This window comes from Perissodus microlepis, chromosome 3 (assembly GCF_051167445.1).
Source record: "Perissodus microlepis isolate ML-2025 ecotype Zambia chromosome 3, ASM5116744v1, whole genome shotgun sequence".
Classification (NCBI taxonomy): domain Eukaryota; kingdom Metazoa; phylum Chordata; class Actinopteri; order Cichliformes; family Cichlidae; genus Perissodus; species Perissodus microlepis.
The window spans coordinates 20,673,273-20,696,312 of NC_140463.1; the positions used below are offsets into that span (position 1 = coordinate 20,673,273).

The window sequence follows — 23,040 nt, forward strand, 5'->3', positions numbered from 1 at the left end:
ACCCCGCAGACAAAACCTCTCTCTCTCTCGCTCTTTTTCGCTCTTTCATTCTCATGATGTAGTGTCGGCCGCTACCAATTTCATCAAAAATTCAATAACCTCCCCTGTAACTGGGACTGTCACACAAACAGAGGGAAAAAAAAGACTGAGCGACCGAGACAGACCGAGCAGGGAAGGGAAATAAAATAAGGAGGTAAACAGAGGAATGAAGTGACACAGGGAGATGATAAGAGTTGGTGGAAGGAGGGGAGAAAAGAGGGAGGGTGGGGAAAAAAATCAATGCAGATGGAAACGGAGAGGAAACCTGGGGTGGTAATAAGTGAAGATTACAGAAGTGAAACTTCTGGAGTTGTTTTTAGGTCTGAACCCAAAGTTTGGAACCAAACCCGAGTGAAGCAGGTTTGGTTCGCTGTTTATCTGCAGTGACATGCACACATCACACCTACATCCAGGCGCTGCTTCCGGGTTCAAGATTAACAGTTGTGGGCAGAGATGGGCAGTAACGCAAGTAACGCGTTACTGTAATCTGATTACTTTTTTCAAGTAACGAGTAAAGTAAGGGATTACTATTGCAAAAACGGTAATTAGATTACCGTTACTTTCCCGTAGGAACGCTACTGCGTTACTAAAACGGTGATTTTTTTGCAAGAATGTCTCATGACAGTGACGTAAGCAAGTGCACCGTTTGTGACAACAGCTGTGTGCAGATCAACAATGGATCACATATCGACTGCAGGAGAGAGTATGAGCGTGCAGCGTTTAAAGCGTGGAAGTACTGACCTTACTTTGAGTTTGATTCCATAAAAAGTGACAAAAACATTAGTGTCCCTTGTGCGTGGGAAGAAAACTTCTTTTTACAGCGGAAAAAAAAACCCCTAAACAAGCACCGAGTGCGCAATGACATAATGGGAAATTCACAGAGAAACTCGCGGATTCTTCCACTGACCGCTGCGGCACACCTGCACCAGGGTAAACCTCCGCCTACCCCACTCCTGTTTTACAGGTGAAAATAGAGCAACAGGACCGCTAGTCTTTGACTTTATTTATTTTCTGCTGTGTTTTACTTGCATCTATTTGAAAGACTGAGTGTAAACACAAAAAATATTTTATTTTATGTGCTGGAATGTGCAGAAAATAGGTTTAAATGTTAAACTAATGTATTCAAGTCAGAGAATGGTGCATATAATTAAATTTTTGCTTGATGCATAAAGTTAAAAGATTAAAACTGATAAAACAAGTTAAAAAAAGATACTTTTCCATTTGATTACATATTTTATGATGGATTATGTAGAAAAAGTAGAATTGGCCTGAAAGATCTATCGCTTTATCACCTATTCAGGTTGTAAATCGTGTTTTTGAAAAGTAACTAAGTAATTAATTACTTTTGAAAATAAGTAATCAGTAAAGTAACGGGATTACTTTTTTGGGGAAGTAATCAGTAATTAGTTACTGATTACTTTTTTCAAGTAACTTGACCAACACTGGTTGTGGGTCATATTTGAGGAGAAAGCAGAGAAGCGAGGTGAAGTACAGAGGCTTTTTTTGGTTTTTTGAACCATATTTTTTGCAGGCCTCTTTCTGCCTTTATGACGAGTGTTCAGCAGAAACACAGGTGGTCTGCTTTAATCATGGACAAACTGAGCATTTATTGAACGCACACGCCACTGCAAGCTTTTTTACTACAGTGACATTTGTGCTTAAAAGGTCACAAGACAAATGCAAGAGCTCAGTTTGCGGGCGTGAGCTGCACGGACGCAACCTGAGGTGAATGAACTTTGTAAAATGAGAATAATTTTTGAAAGCCAAGCCTTAACCACATCACCGGCACGTCATAACACAGCTTTGTGAAGGTGTAGATGGGTGAGATGTAGCTGGACAAACCTCCCAGGGAGCCCGAGGCAGGGAACAGCTGTGCACCTGATAACCTCGATTTTACACAGCAATTTCATCATTTTAGAAATTCGCTCTGGTCTGGCCTGTGGATGCTAAAACATTTTAGGTAGTAGCTTTAGGGTAAACAGAACAAGCCTCAGGCTGTCACAAGCCTAGATTAATGGGAAGGTTGCATCAGGAAGGGGTCTGGTACAAAGTCAGTCAATTATCCAAGAAAAGGATTGACCTGTAAATGTTCGTTGAACCAGTTCTCTAGGACTGAAGTGATATCTTTCTCTGTTCATGTTTTTATTCAGAGCCAAGATGGAAATGTGGTTGTGTATTTTGTAATTAAGCAAACAGATTTCGAACAAATGTCTAATTACCCAAAAATGAAATGTGTGAAGACATCATTTTCAGGGTCATTGGAGTGACGGCGAGTCAGTAATCTACCCTTAGGAAGGACACATCGCTGTATTGTCTCAGTGCAGGAAAAAACTGCATCACTGTGTATTTGATGCTCATCTTTCTCCTGCTGCAGCATGTAATGCGTTGCCATCTGGATGCAGGTTCTGTGCCAACAAATGCCGACTCGGTTTAACTCAGCACTGATATTACTAACTCTGATCTGTGGCCATTTTCTGATAACAATTGCAGCGCGTCTTCTTGAGCAGATTTGTGCATTTAAATGTTAAACTCATATGCAGGTAAAGTTTTAGTCTCCACTCACTGCAGCTTTAGCGATGTGGGGAGTGAACAGGAGCATCTGAGAGCAGTTTTACTTAGCCCAGTCATAATGAACTTACATCTGTCAGCTTATAACATTTGCTTCTACCCAAAAAGACATTTCCTGTGGGTGGTTTAAATCTCATATCAATCATGCTGACAACATTAGCTGAGTGTTCAGTTTGGATTTGAATTTCTATTAAATTGCAAATCAGTCTAAATTTGTTTTGCTTGTCGGCTGCATTTGAAAACACACAAAACTGGGAGACGAGTGGTTTAAGCTGAGCAAGTGTCTAAATAATGTGCAAATTAAAGCTTGGAGTTAGAGACAGGTTTATATAGATAAAAGCTATTTATGCGTTGTCTCTCTGGTTTGTTGCATTATCCTTTTTGTTTAAAAGCAGTTTGTTGTTGTGATCTTTTGACGAACCTTATGAAGTTTCCTCTCACTCTGTCCTCAGGTTATTTGAGACTCTCCAGTCTCTCTTCTGGTCCATATTTGGGCTGTTAAATCTGTACGTCACCAACGTGAAGGCTCGCCACGAGTTTACGGAGTTTGTCGGGGCAACCATGTTCGGGACGTACAACGTTATCTCACTGGTGGTTCTGCTCAACATGCTGATCGCTATGATGAACAACTCCTACCAACTCATTGCTGTGAGTGAAAGAATGAGTGTGCTGAAAGGATTAGTGAGTCAGGGGAAGCTTGTTTGTTGTCATTTGTCCAGTGAACACTCTCAGTTTCTATACCGTGAGAAGTTTGTTCTTTTAGGGTTAGTGTGCTTTCTGTTTTAATCAGGATGTGACCATCACAAAGAGAATTTGATATGTTAAATATTGAAGTCAAATATTTAAGTTCAGTGGACGTTATCAACCATTAATGAAGAGGAATTCAGAGATTTCAGATGTCTGTCCTTGTCTCTTGAGCTTGTAAATTCAGGTGCCTCCTTCTCCTGCTGCAGGACCATGCTGACATTGAGTGGAAGTTTGCACGCACCAAGCTGTGGATGAGTTACTTTGACGAGGGCGGCACGCTGCCGCCTCCGTTCAACATCATTCCAAGCCCCAAGTCCTTCTGGTACCTGCTCATGTGGCTCCACAACAAGCTGTGCAGGACAGGGCAGCCGCCCGGGGAGGAGACGCACAAATGTGAAAACCTGCGGGAGTTCACGGTAAGTGGAGGCAGAACAAGATAGAGGCTCACAGTATACACACATCTGGATTCTGTTTGCAACATTCTTGTTGAGCTTAACCATAATGGTTCCCTCTTAAATTATTATTTTATCACTGAAAGCATCAACAGTCTGTTCAGATGTTTGCACAGCATCTTTCTAATTTGCTTCTTCTGAGTTCAACTCTCGGGCAGGGTTTCACAACCTTGTGGTGGTGCAAGCTTTCCATTTTAAATTGAAAAGGACACTATAAAAGACAGATAAAACAAGAGCCCAAAAAACCTACAACATCTGCTCTCTAGACACAATTTCAAAACCAAAAATGTGATGTATTTATAGAAATATAGAGATAGAAATATTACACATTGTTTAATTAAATTCAACCTGGAAGTTGTTTCATAATCTTGCTGACGATGTCGAGGACAAGCGGTAGTTATAGATTATAACTCTGACACTGGGTGAGAGACATCCACCCTGGACACGTCGCTCTCTGCATTACGTTTTGTTGAGGATATGAACGGGAAGATGGAAATTATAACTATTTCCCTGTTTTCTTGCAAAAGTGAAGTACAAAGTATTTGATGGGAAGGATGGGATATTTGTACTGAGGCGTGTGTATTGTTTTATTTCCTTCATTCTTTGTGTCATCCTTGTTGCCTTCTGCACTCCAGTCCCAGACAGGAATGTGATTTAGTCTGTTTGTATTTGGAAAGATGAAGATGAATTTTGAAACTGACTGATGGTGACAGAACGAGATGCAGCTGCCAGGATCAAAACTCTGAACACTGCAGTTATGGGACACTCAGAACAGCAGCAGACGAAACTTTTAAAGTTCACAACGTTGAGAATAAACTGGAGTCACTGCTAATGTGTGAACTAATATGCTATGTGTGCGCAAAGCCTACAAACTGTCCTGGGCTGAAGACTGAAGAATTTACAGGCTATAAATGGAAACTTGGAGGTTTGAACTCTTCCCTCATAAAGACTACATTCGATGATCTTCTCTGTACCCTTAATGACAAGTTTTGACACCTCAGTGTATGTCAGTAAAGTCGTGGTTTGATGACCATTGGAATCATTCCTGGGTTTTTCTACAGGTAGCTGTAGAGGCAGAGACCACTCTCACTAGCTGCAAACCTAGTAATTTATTGTGTAAGCAGCTCTGAAATGTGACAGAAACCACTGAGTTCAGAAAAGAGAAACAACGGTTTCAGGGGCAAAGACCTGAAGAATGACTGTGGTAAACGTCAACAGACTGCTATGGAGTGAATCTTGGGCTTTTCTGTGTGGAGTTTGCACGTTCTACCTGTCCGTGTGTGTATTCCCTTCTTTCTGACATCCAGAGACATGTCTGATAGGTTGACCGATGACTCTAAATTGGCCATATGTGTGAATGTGAGAGTGGATGGCTGAATGACTGGTGGACCTCATCTCTTGCCCTGTGATGGGTGGAATACACCCCCGTGACTCTGAAAATTAAAAGATGGATCTTCTTTAGCTTGTAAATCAGAATGAAAAGCTTAAAAGCCAAACTGTACTACAAAGGTCATTGATGCAACTAAAATCTTCAGAAAGGCTCCTTAGGGGACAGAGGTTTGAGAAATTATTGTAACCTTGTCCAATAAACTTGTGATTGTTCCCTTTGAAATTACTTTTGTGCAGGAGCAAAATGAGACTGATTTCAACTCTGTCTGTTAGAGTTGAAATGGGAACTTGCAGATCTGTCGCCAGCTGCATGCATAGGCCATCTTACATCTGCCTCTTACGTCCGAGACAGAAATTGGTGCTTGATTTATATAGGAATATAACCAGATTGAAACCAGCTGAGTCATCTTCACTATTGCAAAAAGGCACACTGTGTGTACGTTTTGCTAACCTGCACAGACTGACTCCCATTGATTGCTATGTGTTGACAATCTGTCTGCGCCAGACTGACTTTGCCAGTCTGTCTGAGAGTAAATGCAGTCAGCCCGAGTCGGACAGCGCCGTGTCTTCATGTGTAATCGCCTTATAATTGAAAATGCTTGATCAGTCAACTACTTAGTCAACTAATCTGCCTCTAAAAGCAAATTCAGTGCAATCATTGCGTGACAACCAATTTTTCCTAGTCGCGATCAGGTCACTAACCTATTTTTAGGTTCTCTAGTGGGGTGTCAAACATAGGAATTTTCCACTATAAATACAGGACAGTCTGGGCAGTAAGCTACCAGGAATTTTTATTTTGCACATTTGCCATTTAGAAATCAGGGACTTATTCTTGAGATTGCACTTGTTTTTCTTATATTAGGATATGTCAGGGATTAATTAGCTTCACTGGTCCGGCCCACGGTGTAAAATTAGTTTGACATCCCAGCTCAAGTGTGACTGAATCACAGAAGAAACAAAACTAATTTAAATAATAATAATAATGATAATAACAGTCCATTTCCATTAGCTGAGAAAAGCTGAACAGCTGCTTGTGAGGAGTTTATGCCTCATGTATTTAAAAAGCTCTCATTAAAATGATGTATTTGGGTTTGGTTTGGTTTTTTTTTTTAGCCAAAATTGATTTGACAGTAGTCCCAATATAAAAGCCACAATATTTACAACAGTATTTCTTTTTTAAACTTTGACATACTGTATTTGTCTTCTACTGACTCTGAATTTTGGGGGTTTATTACACAGAAAACTGTGATCAGCCTACATACACTAGAGTAACAGAGATTTGTGAAACCTGACAGAAATCCAGGCTTTTTCTTCTTATTACTGAACATTTCGGGTTGATGGTTTGGTTTGCTGTGAAGTACCGACTGAAATAGAAGCAGCATAAAGCAGCAGAGTTAGTACAATAAGTGAGTGGGGAGGCGGAGGAAGGACTTGTCAGCTGATGTTCTTTTTGTGATTAATAAAATCATGCAGATCCAAATGATCTGCAGTGAATGTGGCTTTTATGACCTCTGAGCAGTCGCCCACCTGATCAAAGCAGAAGGACTCGGTCTGCTCGCAGTGAGAGTGGATTAAAGAGGCAAAGAAAGAGCAGAACAGAAAAAACCTAACAAATACAATCGCACCGCACATGGACGAACATCAGCTGCGTTTCTATAATCACAGAAGGAACATCGGCAGATAAACACATTTAACAGCCCAGTCAGCTGGAGAGAGCCGGCGAGCACGCGGCGCAGAGCGATAATTCTCACACACACACACACACACTGCAGCTGGCATGTTCACCCCAACTGAAGTCAGCTGAGTTATATAAGCCAACCAGCCCACATAGGTTCACAGAGACACACACAGCACTGCAGAGATCTGATCGAGGGAGAGAGCCTGTGTGTGTGTGTGTGTGTGTGTGTGTGTGTGTGTGTGTGCACGCGTGTGTGTGTATTAAGAGTAAACACAAAAACAGCGTGAGATATGAAAAATAATGATTGCTCTGAAGAAAGGGACGGGGTTGAGTGAAGTTTTTTGTGTGTCGGGGTTTTTTGCATTAGCAGCAAGCAGTGAGAGAAAGAGAGGGAGACAGTTTCGAAGGGGGTCGAGTTAGACGAGTGTAAAACATGATGAAGATGAAGCGGAGACGGAGAGGTGAAACGGCCGTGATTGGGTCGAGATGAAAACAAAATGAAAAAATGCGAGATACGAAACAGGAGAGAGATGATGGATGTTTGTGTGACAGATGCAGAAATGAAGACGAGTCTTTAGTCGTCTCGACGCCATTGAAACATCGAGTTACAGCTGACGTGCATCTGCGGCTGACAAATATCTGGCCAAATATTCGTCTGTTTACTGATATTGTTGAGATTTTAAAAGGAGCAAATTGGTTTGAATGAGCTCTCTGTTTCTCATGTGTCTAGAATTGTGATAAAGTTGATGTGTGAGGTTAAAAAAATGATACTTTGCCCCATAAAGCCTTTACATTACCATGTAAAATGAACTTGTGGATCTCACCACAGCTCCTCCATGTTCAAAATCCTCCCAACCTATGACCAGTTGAGTTATGTTTCTGAACACAGTTTTTCAGCTTTTGTCGTGTCGGTCTCGTATGTCAGATACTGATTTGTGTGCATTTACGTGAAATCAGTGTTTTCCACTTTTAAAAAGGAGAAAAAGTCTACATTTGGATGTGAAACACTTTACTTTTTTTTTTTTTTATTTAAAATGATTTAAGCATTAAAACTACATGTTTTGGAAAGTCGTAGTTTGGGTTAAACTGTTTGGTGCTGCATCACATTGAGATCTGGTGACTGTGGAGGCCATTTGAGTTCAGTGAACTCATTGTCATGTTCAAGAAACCAGATTTGTGGATTTGATTTTATCCTGCTGGTAACTGCCATCAGAGGCCTGGTACACTGTGGTCATAAAGGGATGGAAATGATCAGCAACAATACTCATGCAAACTGTGGCATTTAACCCTCTAAAGGCTAACCTGTTGCTGGCGTCAGAGAGGTTTTTGCAACATTTTTTTAAACATCCGAAACTCCCAGAACTCCTGAACCGTTTGCACAATTAAAATAATTCCAATGCTTCCTGAAAGCAGCAACCCTGCACTTTTCAATGATATTAGGGTGAATACAGTAATCCCAGTCATGGCGTCACAGCAGCCCCAAGAAGACAAAGGTTTGTTGACAGATGAGACAGAGTTTGGGTTCTATGTACCATTATTTTTACTGTGTCCTGTGTTATTTGCCGAGATTTGGAAGGTGGCACCTTGCATGGGTTTACCTGACTCTCATATCACTGAAAAGCACAGACTAGCTGCTTTCAGGAACTGCTGAAATTTTTCAATTGGTTCAGGAGTCACAGTAGTTTGTGCTCACAGCGGTTTTAATTGGTTAAACAAAGCTCTAACGGACCTAAAGCGTGCCAAGAAAATATTCCCAATGCTATCACAGTATTAGCCGCCTGAACCATGATGGATCCACTGCTTTCATGTTGTTTAAACCAACTTCTGACGCTACAATCTCAGCGTTTCAGCAGAAATCAAGACTCACCAGACAGGAAGCTATTATCCAGGCTTCTGTCCAGTTTCATTGAGGTGGTGCAAATAACAGTAATAGACTAAGTTTCCTGTTTTTAGCTGACAGGAGTGGCGTCCGGTCTTCTGCTGTTATAGCTCATCTGGTTCAAGGTCTGACATGCTATGCATTCAGAGATGCTTTTCTACATACCTTGGTTGTAGCAAGTGGTTGTTTGAGTTTCTGTTATCCTCTTATCAGCTCAAAGCAGTCTGGCCGTTCTGCTCTGTTTTCCCAGAGAACTGCTGCTCACTGGATAGTTTCTCATTAAACTCTAAAGATGGTTGTGTGGGAAAATCCAAGCAGAGAATTAATTAATTAATCACCTTTCCTCCTCAATGTGATGACCATGCTGTTTTGCATTGAACAGTTGTACCCAAAAAAGGGCCACTGAGTGCACGTGCTGCAGATAACGAATATATTTCCATTTGAAATGCATTCTTTTCAAAGTCATCTGAATCACAAACACAGATTGTTTTTTATGACTATTTCATGTTTTGCTGTGAGACCGAGCAGGCAAACGTGGAAAGCCAGAGGCAGGAAGAACAGCAGCGCAGACATATGTGACAGTAGATATTACATGAAGTCACACAGCAGGAAAGTGAGGAGCTGTCGTGGTGGAGGTGGGAGGTGTTTTGCTAACTGCAGATTTATTGTTTTTTATTAATATTATTTAATTTGTTGTGATCAGATAACTGTTTAGATCCTGCATTTAAAATCTTTAGCTACAAGAACATCAGCACAGAATACACATGAAGTAAAATGACTCATAATAAAAAGGAAAAATTCAATCATATATTTTATTGTTTTCTGAGCTTTTTTTTAAACCTGTTGTCACTTTAGCGCAGTGGTTACTTGTATGGGTTTGATGTGAAAACAGATGTTTTCTCTACTTTTTTCTGAACTCCTTTAACGGTTTCACCTCGATTTATCTATTATTCTATATGTGATATCGTATTGCGAAATCTGCACGTATTCATGTCTGTTTGTCCTCTTGAGTTCAGCAAAGTCTGCAGCATAGTGACAAGTCCTGTGTCTTAGGTTTGGTTTGCTGTAGCCCGATAAAAATAACCTTCATGCTCCCAGCATGCTCACCTCGATTTAATTTGTCATTGGATAAGGTGAGAAAAGCCTTTTATAGAGGAGAGATTCACATTTCTGCTCGTTTCTGCCACTGTAATGATTGTGATTCTGGATGACAGCACTGAAATGTGAATGAAGGGCATAACTTGGCCCTTTAAACTGTTACATATATAATCGTTTTGAGTGGAAAAAAATGATTAAGTGAAATTCATTATTCGGCACCTCTCTAGTATGAAGGATTGTAAAAGCTTAATTTTCTTATGAAATTCCCAAAATCAATTTGTTACCTGGCTGCTTTTGGTTCAGTTTGGCACTAGAAGACAGATAAACTCTCTATAAAAATGTCAGATTTATCATCCTGATGATGATCTCTATAAACCGATATGAATATGCATATTTGTGGTTTCTGTTTGTAGTCTCGTTTCTGTGGCACAATCGCGTTTGAACAGGCTCGACTAGCTCAAAGGTAAACAGTCTATGTGGAGAGCAAAGAGGGGACATATTAACAAATTTCCGGCCTCAGTTCACCAGCTGTCATCCTTTGATTCAGCAAAGTTTTTTTTTCTTTCAGTTTACCTGTATTTGTAACAGTGACAGGCAGAAACGTTTGCCCACCCGCTCCAAATTGGGTTTTGTCGTCAGAAGCTAAGTCGATATATTGTAGCCAGAGCTTCCCCAAACTGCTTTGACAACCCAAAAAATTGGATGTGAAACTTCTAAGAAGGATAATCTAGTTAAAGGGTACACTCTAAACAAAACCTTGCAAAGTGTTTTTTTATGAAAAATAAGAAAATGAGAGGGAGAAAAGAGGAAAGTTGGTGAATAAAAAGGTGCAGAGGATTAGTAAGGAGGAAGTGAGGGCAGCTTTGAAGAGGTTGAAGAGTAGTTGGTAAAAGGACTGGGTCTTATATAGTGCCTCTCTACTCTACCTGGGCACTCAAAGCATTGTGTACAACTTTCTATGCTTCATGACAATCCTGTGGAGGTATGGAGTCAATTAGAGAGGGAAGTGGACTTTTAGACCAGACTGTTTAACACAATCTATCAAACCACAGAGAAGATTCATGGGTGTAGTGAAGGAGGACATGCAAAGGGTTAAGTGACAGAGGATGCTAGGGAATAGGGTAAGATGAAGGCAGGTGATCTGCTGCAGTAACCCTTAAAAGGGTACAGCAGCAAGAAGAAGAAGAGCCAAACCTTAATAAAAATGGTCCCATAGAGGAGTTGACCCCGAAATATACCAGATGAAAGTGTCATTGTTGCCTCCTTATGTAGGCTTTGTTGGTCTTCGGTAGAGAGAGGGCGTTCCCTGCTGTCATAAGTGAGGGTACAGTTTAGTTGTAAGGGAGTGCACATTTTTGGAGATACAGGATAAAAGAACTTTTTGCTAAATGTGGAAAACCATGTATTAACACAACTTTTCTTCTCTTTGCAGGAGCGTCATGCCGACAGTCTGAGGCAGAATCAGCACTACCAGGTGTGTAGTTCCTGTCTTCATCTTTACTGACATACAGTAGGAGTGTCCTTACTACTTTTCCCCACACTGCTTTGCCAGCAAACTCAGTATCTTCAGGTTTATAGTCACTGAGTTATATGTAAAGTCCCCACTTTGTATTACTACTCGGTCTCGCTTCCATTTGTTTGACTCTTGTCCAAAGATGGCCACATGTGGCTTCAAAAAGCCAGTAGTTCCATCTGGCTGCCATAATGCAAATGTTGAGGTTTCAACATTGAAAACCAGTGAATCTGTGATTCTAAAGTGTATGATTCAAGGGTGCTGTAGGGTTCAGTAAAGGCTTGCTGATAAGGTCAATGTAATCCAGATGCTGTGAAACATCTTCACTGTTTCTCTTGTACGTCAGGTAACTGATATCACCTGAGAATTTTTTAACCCCCTTGGCCTTAAAAATCACTAGAGAAACGCTTGTGTGCTTTTCACCCCGTGAATAGCAAAAGATCTGATTACTGTGAATCCAAGTGAATTTGTGTTTTGAGAGTTTTGCTCTACTTTGAGTTACAAAGACAGCGAGCACCTTTTTCAGTAAACGAAACCGTGTATTGTTTTTGGCAGCTGTAACCCTCCGTTTGATGTCCAGCTTTAAGGGGATTTTTTCAGTATTAGTAGAGCAAATCAACCAAAACTGAGCTCTTGTATTTTGACACCTCAGCACTGGCAGGGACTACAAACGCAGGAACGCCAGTACTTTGTATTTGGCAGTGCTGATTGTTACTTTGATATCTGTCCATGTTTTTTAAGGTTTGCTGCAGGAATCTGTCCTGCATTTTAACAAGAGTGTGTGGTGTGTCTTGGCAGAGGCGGAGAGTGACAGCATGCCAGACCGTCCTGTTTGGCAGGCACAGGTGTTGACTGTGGGAGGATGCAGTGTGTTAGTGTGTGTGCGCACTGTTGCAGTGTGTCAGGGTTTGAATTGCCACCCACTGAGCACCAAATGCTTGTGAAATTTGTCTTTGGTCTGTAAATCAATGAGGGTGACCCGCCTCATTGGCTGATTATTTAATGAGACAATAACATTTAAATTCCTACACAGGGTTGAATTGTGCTGCATTGCAATGTTCACACAGCTCAGACAGACACAGAGCACAACGATATAATATCTGAATGAATAAAGATTCAGTGGGTATTCAGTACATTAGAAATCAGTAAAAGTCGGTGTATCGTGGAGATGGATTTAGCCAGTATAGTAAGTACTTTGTAAGTTTGTGAAGTTTCTCTTTGTAGGGATTATTTTTTCAGTAGGAGCACATCCTTGATTTGGAGGCGATTTGTTTGGAGGGATCTTCAGAGAAGATAAATACAAGCTTAAACGTCCAAGAACTACAAGACACTCTCAAGGCTTTTTTAAAAACCCCAATTTAGCATTTTAACTTAATTCTTCATGGCACAGATTCAACAAGCTGCTGGAAACTGTTGAGACAACGCCGGTCTCTGCGATTCTTTTGGTCCTGGTAGAGATCACGCTGAGATGTTTCCATGTTTTACACAATCCTTTTATTACCCATTATTCTTACAGATGCATCTGGAGATCAGCACACTGCATCCTATGCAGTCCTATGCTAAAGGCTGATCTAAAGAACTCCACACAACAGTTACAGTTATAACCTCTGGTCTCCTCCCCCCTACAGTAAACACCCCCACAATGGAAATACACTAGTACAGTGGCCAAGGGTGCTGACACCCTGACCCCCACCTCCTTTGAAGGTAGTGTGCGTTTGCCCTTTGTTTGCCCCTCACTCTCAGTAACTCTTGCTTCCTCCCCCAGGGGTGGGGGTTGATTGTCCTCCTGCCTTGCACCCCAGTTCTTTGTTGCCATCCCAGGCCTATTTTCTATTTTGTATTCTTACACTCATTAACCGCAATATTATAATGTTGCAAGCAATCACAAACTATATTCTCTTTAACTCTGATCTATGTTAAGGAATCTATTCTCAACAAAACATTCCTCAGAGATTTGTGTTCACGTTGACATGATGGCATCACACAGTTGCTGCAGATTTGTTGGCTCCCATCCATAAAGTGAATCTCCCATTCCACCACACCCCAAAGGTGACTGGTGACTGTGGAGGCCATTTGAGTTCAATGAACACGTCGCCATGATCAAGAAACCAGTTTGAGATGATTTCAGTTTTATAGGGTGGGTACAATGTGGTTATAAAGCAACAATACTCAGGTGGTGTTTAACCAAAGCTCAAAGGGGTCTGAGGCAGGCTAAAAACTTTTGGTATAAGGAAGGTTGGATGCTTTAATGTTATTTATACCAAATACTGACCCTACCATCTGAATGTTGCAGCAGAAATTGAGAGTCATCAGACCTGGCAACAATTTTTCTGAGCTTTTCTTTTCTTTCTTTTCTTCGGTTTTCTGTTCTTAGCTCACAGGAGTGGTACTCAATGTAGTCTTTTGCTGCTGTAGCTGATTCAACGTTCAATGTGTTGTGCTTTCAGAGATGCTCTTCTATGATTTTGACTTTTTATCAACTCAAAGCAGTCTGGCCATTAACCTCAGACATCAAAAAGGCATTTTATTCCAGAGAAAGTCTGCTCATTGGATAGTTCCTCTTTTATGGATCACTCTTTGTAAACCCTAGAGATGGTTGTGTGGGAAATCCTGGTAGAGCAACAGTTTCTGAAATAGAGCCCATCTGGAACCAGCAACCATGCCACAATAATGTGACTTATATTTAAAACTTAAATCACCTTTCTTCTTCATTCTGATGTTTAATGTGAAATTCAGCAGGTTTTTGACAATCTCTACATGCCCTAAATTCATGTGATTGGTTGATTTGATATTAACAACAATGACCTGTGAACTGGCTGTAACCAATGAAAGAGCAGTTGAGAGTACAGAGAGGGTGGAGTGTGAAACTATCAGCAGGTGTTAGCATAGACTGGACAGGTCCATCACAAAAACACAGACACATGCTAGCAATGAAATTATGGCAACTGTCTCCAACAGGAAGTGATCCGGAACCTGGTGAAGAGGTACGTGGCAGCAATGATACGCAGTGCCAAGACAGACGAGGGACTGACAGAGGAAAACTTTAAGGTGGGTGATCATAATAAAGACAGAACACCTCTCACATGCTGTAAGTAATGAGTGTAAAATCCATCTTGCTTCAGGTTTGCAGCAAATCTGTAATTAAAAGCTTCACAGGCCAGTCTGCAGAAACACAGCACAGCAACTGTTTATGTATGTTTGTGCTGTGATAATAGTGCAGGTTTCACTGATACCAGATGCAGAGCTGCTTTTCGTCTCTACTGAGATTTATCAAAAGATTTTTAATAACCACCTCCTGCCCCAAATCTACAGCTCTCATCAATACCAGCCATTAAGTCAATAACCCTTGATTAGCTTCTTTGCCTTTCCAAAATATTCTGGGCCATAAATTATTCTGAGCTGCTTTTACCTCCCGAGTCTGTTTCTCATGAAGCCCTTGGAGCCCAGCCTGGGCTTTGAAGTGGAAAGTTCCTCTGGGTTTTTCAATGCAAAAACAACATCAGGTGCACATCATACTCAATCAGTGTTCACACCCCGAGTGTGCTCGTGTACTTCTGTGTGTACTAATATAGAATACGGGAGTTGTAATTGTGCAGAAAGTGTGCGTTTGTGTGCTTAAAAACAGATCAGGTGCATGCTGAAGTCAGTTTTTACTCTCCCCAGTGAAGCATTTGGATCCCATATGGTGAGACAGACAAAAAGGATTTTTTTTTTAGCAGAGTTATTTGGGTCTCGTTGCTCTCAGTTTTGCAGGAGAAAAATGCAGCAAGCAGCGAGTTACAGTAAACAGAGTGCATGTTTATGCAGGCATTTATGGTAATTTTCTGTATTAAAGCTACAGGCTAAATTCACGATGCACGTGATCTGAATGGGAATAAACATCAGCCCTCCTCCCTGGTGGATGCTTCAGAGCTAAGCAACACAGTGAAAATCTTCCAATAGTTGTTTTACTTTCTTCTTGGGGGGGAAAGGGAGAGGAAATTCCTTCCCTTCAATGCTTATCCATTTCTAGAAACCAACTGATTTAAGGAATATAATTCATTTAATCTGTGATGAAATGATTAAAAGGCTAATCTTTGGAGATGTAGAATCCCATTTTCCAAAAATGTCCTAAAGGTCTCAATTTAAAAAGAACAAAGCAACATTACATAATATACACACTAAATAAACAGCTACAAATAATTGCTCGGCCCCGCCCATCCACAGCCTCTAGCTATTATGTAAGAAAACTGGGTACGAAGACCCACATCATACGGATGATGAAGAGAAATTCAAAGCAATTCGAATGCAGATTGTTTGTAACACAAATAAGCAAAAGATTTGGAGTATAAACAAATGGAAACTGTTAACAGTTGTTTTAAAGTAAAGATGGCCTGAAGCAAAAAAATACAAACAAACAACATGATGGAACTCTAATGGGAACTCTCAGTCAGAAGAAACTGATCTAATTTGTCTCTGTTCCATGAAAATACACAGAAATATAGATATCGCATAATGTCTGGGTCGCTATACAGATTTAGATTGTACTGTAAACCAATTTTAAAAGAAATGACAGTTCAAATAAACACGAGGGTATGTCCTAGGGCTCTCAAGGTCCTTTGGAAATTGGAAGTGTGGAGAATAAATCATGATTTCATGGTCTCATGTTACTGAGTACCTTGTAGGAAGTGGAAGAACCAGGGTTTTAAGGGTTTGACCCATTACAGACCGTGAAGAATAACGTTTCCACTTCTTTCTTCTTTCTTTCTTTACTCAGAGAAAGTTAGCTGCTCCATTGATTTAGCGTTATATTTTGCTGACAATGCCACACAATGGCAATTACAGACATTAAAGACAAAAACCACAAGAAAGTGCTCTAGTATCATTCCCCAAAATCAAATACAACTCAGTGCTAAGTGGCACTTTGGACCTTACCACCTGGAATTGTTCTTTACAGTTGTATTGCAAGATATAACACACCTCTGGTCATAGGATATTTGCAAAGGTGATACCGGGTACAGGGTGTGAGACATCAGTGAGTTTATCTCACCCCTTTCTTGCCACTCGTGTCTCCCAAAGTTGAGTCGTACTATGTTGTTGCTGACTTGCAATCTTACTGCCCAAGATGATGTATTAACAGTCAAAAAAGTTGAGTTTGGAACGCTGGTCACTTCTCGGCTATGATTACCATCAGTTTTACCAACAAATTTTCCATCAGCAGGAGGAAGCTATATCATTAGTACAGTACAGTACATCTGGTGTCAGATGTGTGGCTATACAGTTTAAGAAACTTTGAGTAAACCCTGAAGCTTCTGATATTTTAATACTGTTGGGTTAACAGACTTACTCATTTTGTCCATGTTAAACCTTTATTTTCTGTTCTTTTATGTTAAGCAGTTGAGACGAAACCTACAAGTTTCATTGATGCCAACTAAACTGAGAATAAATGTTTGCTTCTCGTCATTTCCCCTCCACCGACCCCAGTCTCTTTACACTCACTTTCAGGATTTATCCACTCTGTTTTCCTCTCTTTTTGCATGTCTCTTGACCTTGCTCTTCCTCTCTTCATCACCCTCCTCTTCACCCTCTGCTTCTACAAACTAATGGTTCACCTCCCCTCTCTCAGCCAGTCATCAGCCTCATCTCTCCCACTTACCCTCCTCACTCTCGCCTTCCCTTTCTGTGGTTTTTCCTTCTTGGTTTTCCTTTGGATATTAGATATTTTTTGATATAGGGATTTAGAATTAACAGTACATCCCTCCGAATGAAAAGTAGAAGTGCTACTTTTTTAAAACCTCAATTTTAGCTTCTCATAGCAAGAAATGTTATATCCTTAGGATTTACATTATGAATTCATGTCTATCTTTAGGAGCTGAAGCAAGACATCTCCAGTTTCCGCTACGAGGTCCTAGACCTCCTTGGGAACCGGCGTCCTCCTCGGCGTAACTACTCCTCCTCCAGTGAGACAACGAAAGATGATGGTGCCATGGCATCTGAGGACGACAGCGAGTCAGGTGAAGGCACCGGAGGAGGCTTGGGAGTCCAGAGATCAAAGAGCGTGACCTTCATGACTCCAGCAGAGGACGACACAAAGCCGACACCAACGCTCGGCGTGTCTGCACTGGTGCGTTCTATTTCTGGAATGACCCAAGTAGAAAGGGGGGTAGGTGGGGAGGAGCTGGAGGAAGGTATTGAATGGGGGACAGAGGAGGAGGAAGAGGAGGGAAAACCAAAGAGCAATGGGCTGAAGACGACCGTCATCTCTCCATCCTCCACCTCTGTTGTCCCGTCGTCTTCTTCATCATTCTCTTCAGCGCTCTCATCATCACTCGCTCGTACAAGGAGCCGTCTGCAGCGCCTATCAGGTCCGAGTGCAAAGACGGACTCTTTCAAACGCCTCTCCTACCTGTTCTCCCGCTCCAAACGCAAAGCCCCACCCATGCCTGTCCCTGTTCAGTCCCCAGTCTCCTACACCATCTCTGACGGGTTGCTCCGCCCCTTGGGGAGCCACAGCCACTCCGACTTCGGACTCAGCAACGTGACCAGAAGCGAGACTCACCTGAACGAGATGGGCCATTCTGTTGACATCAGTAACCCGTCGTTCTCTCCTCGGAGAACGAATGGGCGAGACTCGCTTTTGACACTGCCCCTCCCGCCCCCCTGCCCCTGCCAATCCCTGCACTGTGCTTCCAACATGTCTGAGTCCAGCTCGCGCCTCCTGGACTCCAGTGAGGACGTTTTCCAGGGTGGAGGCATGGGAGGATCGGGTGATGGCAGCGTGGATGGAGGAGGGGGAGGAGGAGGGGTGATGATGATGGGCGGTTGGGTGGGACCTTGCGATGATGTCATCGAGGACAGCTGCGAGGTCATAGAGGACTCCGTCACTACACAGCTATAGGAGAAAGGGACTACCAAACTGTTTTTGTTTGTTTGCAAAATGGCTGAATATATACAGAGATGGAGAGAGACAGAGAGAGAGGGCGGAGAATTTGGTGGAATCTGTTCTAGAACTTACCTGGATGGATTTGGGATTCTGGAATTCTAGAATGCAGCACACCCGAGAATGGAGCAGGTTCTAAGGATTGACTTGATCGTCATGGTAACACCACAGAGGGCATCCTAAAGTGGCAGATGTTCATAGAGACAGTTTGTCTGGTATATTTCAGGGTTTAAACAGACACTTTCACTATTATGTGAACTTTATTGTTGGAAGGTTCTGGAGATAAATCGCTAGAACTCAGTTAAAAGTCCATAAATATCTATTTGGAAAACTTATTCCAGACAATCAAAGTATCTCAAGTTTGACGTTGTCTGGGATTTTTCAGGGTTCAGACACACACCTTTCGCTATCGCATGAACCTCATTGCTTAAAAGTTTTGGAGTTAAGTCGCTATTAATTGAGCTGACTTACCTTGCTTGCGAGAACTCAATAAAACCTGTTTGGAGAACATTCCAGTAATTTGAAGTATCACCAGTTTGACATTGTCTGGGATTTTTTAAGATGGAAACACAACACACGCAAGTTCACCATTGAGTGAATTTCCAAGAGAGCCTAGCTAGCTAGCTAAACACAGATAAATGTCATTTATCATCAAGTTGTCTTCAGTGTCACAGAAATCCATGTCCGTTCATCCATGGATACATAAGAAACATTCATTGCTAGAATCCAATTCAGCAGATGTTTAACTGCCAAAATATAAACTATGTAAGATCATAGCATTTTCTTACTGTCGCTATTACAGTTTCCAAATTATATCACAATGTCATATTTAAAATTGGCAAAATATATATATATATATATATTCATGAATAATTGTGAATAAAACACAAGAGAAGGAAATATGAATTTCATATTGGGGTAAAAGTATCTAATTAAAAATATGAGGATGTAAATGAGGACAAAGTAAATTACAGGAAAAGTTTGAGGCAGGTTTTGCATTGAAAATTTTGTGGTGCTTTGACATGCTGGGGTCCGCATTAAAGGGGTCGGGGAAGATGATGGTTACAGTCATCCCAAATAAGTACTTTGCCAAATGGAGCAAAGTATACCTGAGCTTCTAAAATACTAAGTGTAAGCTCTTGGACAAATTACATTGATTTCTTGTTTTGCGATGAAGGTCTGTTAGGAGTTATTTCTCCCTCTCGATGGCAGTCCCCGTCTTTTTGTCTGATCTTCACAGCCTTCACAAAGCCAAACTGTCTTTATATACATCTGCCATTTTCCACAAATGCCACCATGAGACCAAAGGAGTTCATTTAAAAAGGAGCATACTTTTTTTTCCGAAAGATTAAAACACACATCGTTATTATGGGATTACAAGGATTCAAAGTGACTTTTCAAAAAGGAAATATCCCTGTTTGGAAAGTTTCACATGATGGTTTCTTTCCCTTTAACCAAACTTCGAATCTGTATCGGAATAAAAATGGAATTAAATCATCTTAAAACCAGTGGAATTCGAATTGAACTATGCTTTTACATTCAGCTGAATGGAAGGAGATGGCACACGGAATAACGTCCCCTTTAACCATGGAACAATGGATTTAAATTTGACCGAATCACTGGGATGAACAGAAGCAGCATGGAACCTTTGCTCTGCTGTCAATAGCCTGCACCCTCTCTCTCTGCATCAACAAGGGCCAAGGAACTTTATTTTATCCTAATAACAATTATACTAGTAATAATAATAACGGTAATAATAATAAGAGACTTCTATTAATAATAATGAGGACTATTCTGGTTTCTATACACTGTCTTTGCTTCTATTTGAGTTGCCTACGATATCCTGGCTTCTCGTTCAGCTCTTCCTTAATAAGTACACTTTAACCTGGTGAATAATAAGATATTTATTGTGTGGAAGAGGGAGGAGGGATGGATAAATGGGGGGTGGGAGAGAGAGCTTAAGAAACGCGGGACGTTTTAATGAAGGAAGAACAAGGTGAGGGGAAATAAAGGCAGGAGGAATGATTGGAGAATGGAGGGAGAGGAAATAAGGCAAATAAGAGAAGGCACATAGATATGCTTGAATGAGGAACAGATGGACTAAAATGGGGATGAGTTTCCCTTTCTATCTATCTGGGAAATCTATTTAAAAGGGAAATTTCACCAGAATTTCATCATGATTTTTTTTTCTCTTGAAGTCGCTTGGTGAGGCGACTTCAAAGGGTTGGCATGAGCAGAGGCTGTTGAATTTTACTCTGGTTAATATACGACTGTCAGCGGTGAAGTAGAGAAATTATGCATGTTTGATCAAAAAAGAAAAAAAGAAAAAACACCGTTACCTGCAACACACACATGCAAGCACACACACATTCACGCACTTAAAATTCAGCTTGTGTGATGAATAGCTGCCAGCTAAAAGTATTGGTCTTGTTTTTGTTGGTCTCTCAGCAGGATGACATCACCTCCTCTTATTTCTTATTTGACTGTTTTATTCATTTTGTCCGTCCTTGTCCTCTTTTTTCATAAAAAAGCCCTCTGGTTAGGCAGCTGTCCTGGCAGTAGAAAGCCTCAGAGCAGCAATAAATCAGCATTCCAAAATGTCACGACGTCAACCGCTGTGCATCCTGTAATCATAATGTCACGGCCAGAGCTCGGACAGCAGGTGCGCAGTTAAGTGCTTAGCAGTGCCAGCCCATCAATTTAGTATTTAAAAATCAATGTCTTCTTACTTTACATTCCAGTAACAGAGGATGACGTGACAACTGCTTTAATACTGTTTGATTTTAGTACTTGTGAGAAATTAAGACACAGTTGGTCGTTCATAAACTTAGATCTTAAAAGTACAAGGATGTTTTATTTTTCATTTGAATTAGCAAACATTTCACAATTTGGGATTTGGATATGTCTTTGGTTTCACATTAACTCTTTAGCCCTTCAAGGTCTGCTAGGAGTAACCTCTGAAGCTCCTATTGTGATTGGCCTGTTCAGTACCGTCGATTCCTCCCGTGCATTTCCGGCTACTTTTTCACGGCAGTTTTTGAATTTGTCAGTGAGAGAATAGCAATCATCCTCTTAGTATAAGGAATAATGAACATAGCATCAATATAAGGATTCACAAATGACAGCAGATTCCTGGAGGTAGATTGTTTCAACAATCAGAATAGACGTGAGGGAATGTACAAAGGAGTGGGACAAAAATGATTTCCCTCCGAACGAATAAAAAAAAAAGTGCGACAAAGAGGGCACACCGAGGAGGGAAAATGTTCCTTTTTTCTATCTGCTGGCACTGAAACATCTGGACACGGCCACGCTGTAATCAACACATAATGCAGCAGCACACAAGCACGTCAGCCATGGTTACATCGTAGGTCCTACATAGATTCCCCGCAGAAGTCTAAATCCTCCTCTGCTTTGCATTGCCTTTGTTTGTCTTTTAGACTGCTGCAGCACCTTCTATTATGCTAAATCCATTATTTGATGGATATTTTTGTTTGTTTAGTTTTGTCAGTTTTGTTTTTTAATCACTCTCACTCTTTCCCTTTTTCGGTTGTTTTTGAAGGAGACTAATTTTTTTGTTTAGTAGAGTAAACTCAGGCACAACATGAAGTCAGGCTCAACCACAACCCCAGCAGACCAGCTGGTCTTAATGTCCGGCCACATCAGCTGGTGGTTCAGCTGATACCTTGCTATGCATGCCATTGGCAGATCTTATATAGTGTGTGCTATTTAAGCTGCTTTAGCTTGGCTACAGTTGCTGCACATCTGCAAGCTGCTTTGCAACCCTGTCCACTCATAACCCCTCCTTAAATTGATGTGTCTGATGTAATCAATGTCATATTGTTTGTTACTGATACCTGCTCTGTTCTGTGCTGGTCTGAGAACAGAGCAAATACAAATACAAATGACTGCAGATGGAAATCCAATCTTCAGACTGTAGTGTTGCAAAATGGACCCATGGTGTTTCACTGTCATGTTTTACTGCCCTATAGATGAAAATGTCAGCTTGTAATAATAAATAAAAAAAGAGGATTTGTCTGTTGCCACTTTAAAGCATGGCAGAAATTTAGTTTTAGTAATTGCACTCAGTGCGCTTTACATAACATGCTTCATTCACCCATTCATACAAGCGCTTTTTTATGGTTTTTCTATGCAAGTGCTTTCTATCTAACATTCACACACACTGGGCTGAATGCAGACTAGTGATATACATGGAAATGATGCATCCATGTTTTTAATCACACTAACGTAATATTCATGTTGAGTATCGCCACCAACATCAGTGTTTCCGCTGCTTCACCAGAAAGCAGCACAAGTTAGCAGCCCCACTATGAGTTGTAGTAGTTCCTATGTTTGCCAACTATGCTGTTTTTTACACTATTTTACAGTATATATGTGATATATACATATATCACAAAGCCTCTTTAAAAAAATAGAAGTGTTTTGGAAGCTGATTCAGTAGTAGGGCAGGTGAATGAGTTTCCACCCGTCAGTTCCAGCCTCACCTCACTAACAGTTAGGCTTTAAATCTGCACATTAAAGAAAGTGCATGAAGCCCATCAAAGAGACATAATTCTTAGTGGATTCGTATTTTAGGATTCAGCCCAGATCGCCGTTATTTTTCTCAATGAAAAGCTTGTAAACACAGCAAGTGAAGATGAATGTCAGTGAAGAAGAACAGTGAAGTTGCCACGCAGGGCTGTAATTTATGGCAGAACTCTCCTCTCTGATAAACTCAAAGCAAGCAACAGAGAGGCAGCA

General features: G+C 41.0%; 1 protein-coding gene across 1 annotated transcript in view; it reads left to right on the plus strand.

Annotated features, from left to right (window-relative positions):
- trpc5a (transient receptor potential cation channel, subfamily C, member 5a) overlaps nucleotides 1-22,332 on the plus strand; it is a 211,572-nt gene extending 189,240 nt beyond the window's left edge. The window contains exons 14-18 of the mRNA XM_084923523.1: nucleotides 3,060-3,255; nucleotides 3,561-3,770; nucleotides 11,283-11,324; nucleotides 14,322-14,411; nucleotides 17,212-22,332. Coding sequence (XP_084779649.1) covers nucleotides 3,060-3,255; nucleotides 3,561-3,770; nucleotides 11,283-11,324; nucleotides 14,322-14,411; nucleotides 17,212-18,240 — 1,567 coding nt within the window. The 3' untranslated portion in view covers nucleotides 18,241-22,332. The remainder of the gene's footprint in view (nucleotides 1-3,059; nucleotides 3,256-3,560; nucleotides 3,771-11,282; nucleotides 11,325-14,321; nucleotides 14,412-17,211) is intronic.
- The last annotated feature ends 708 nt before the right edge of the window (nucleotides 22,333-23,040 follow it).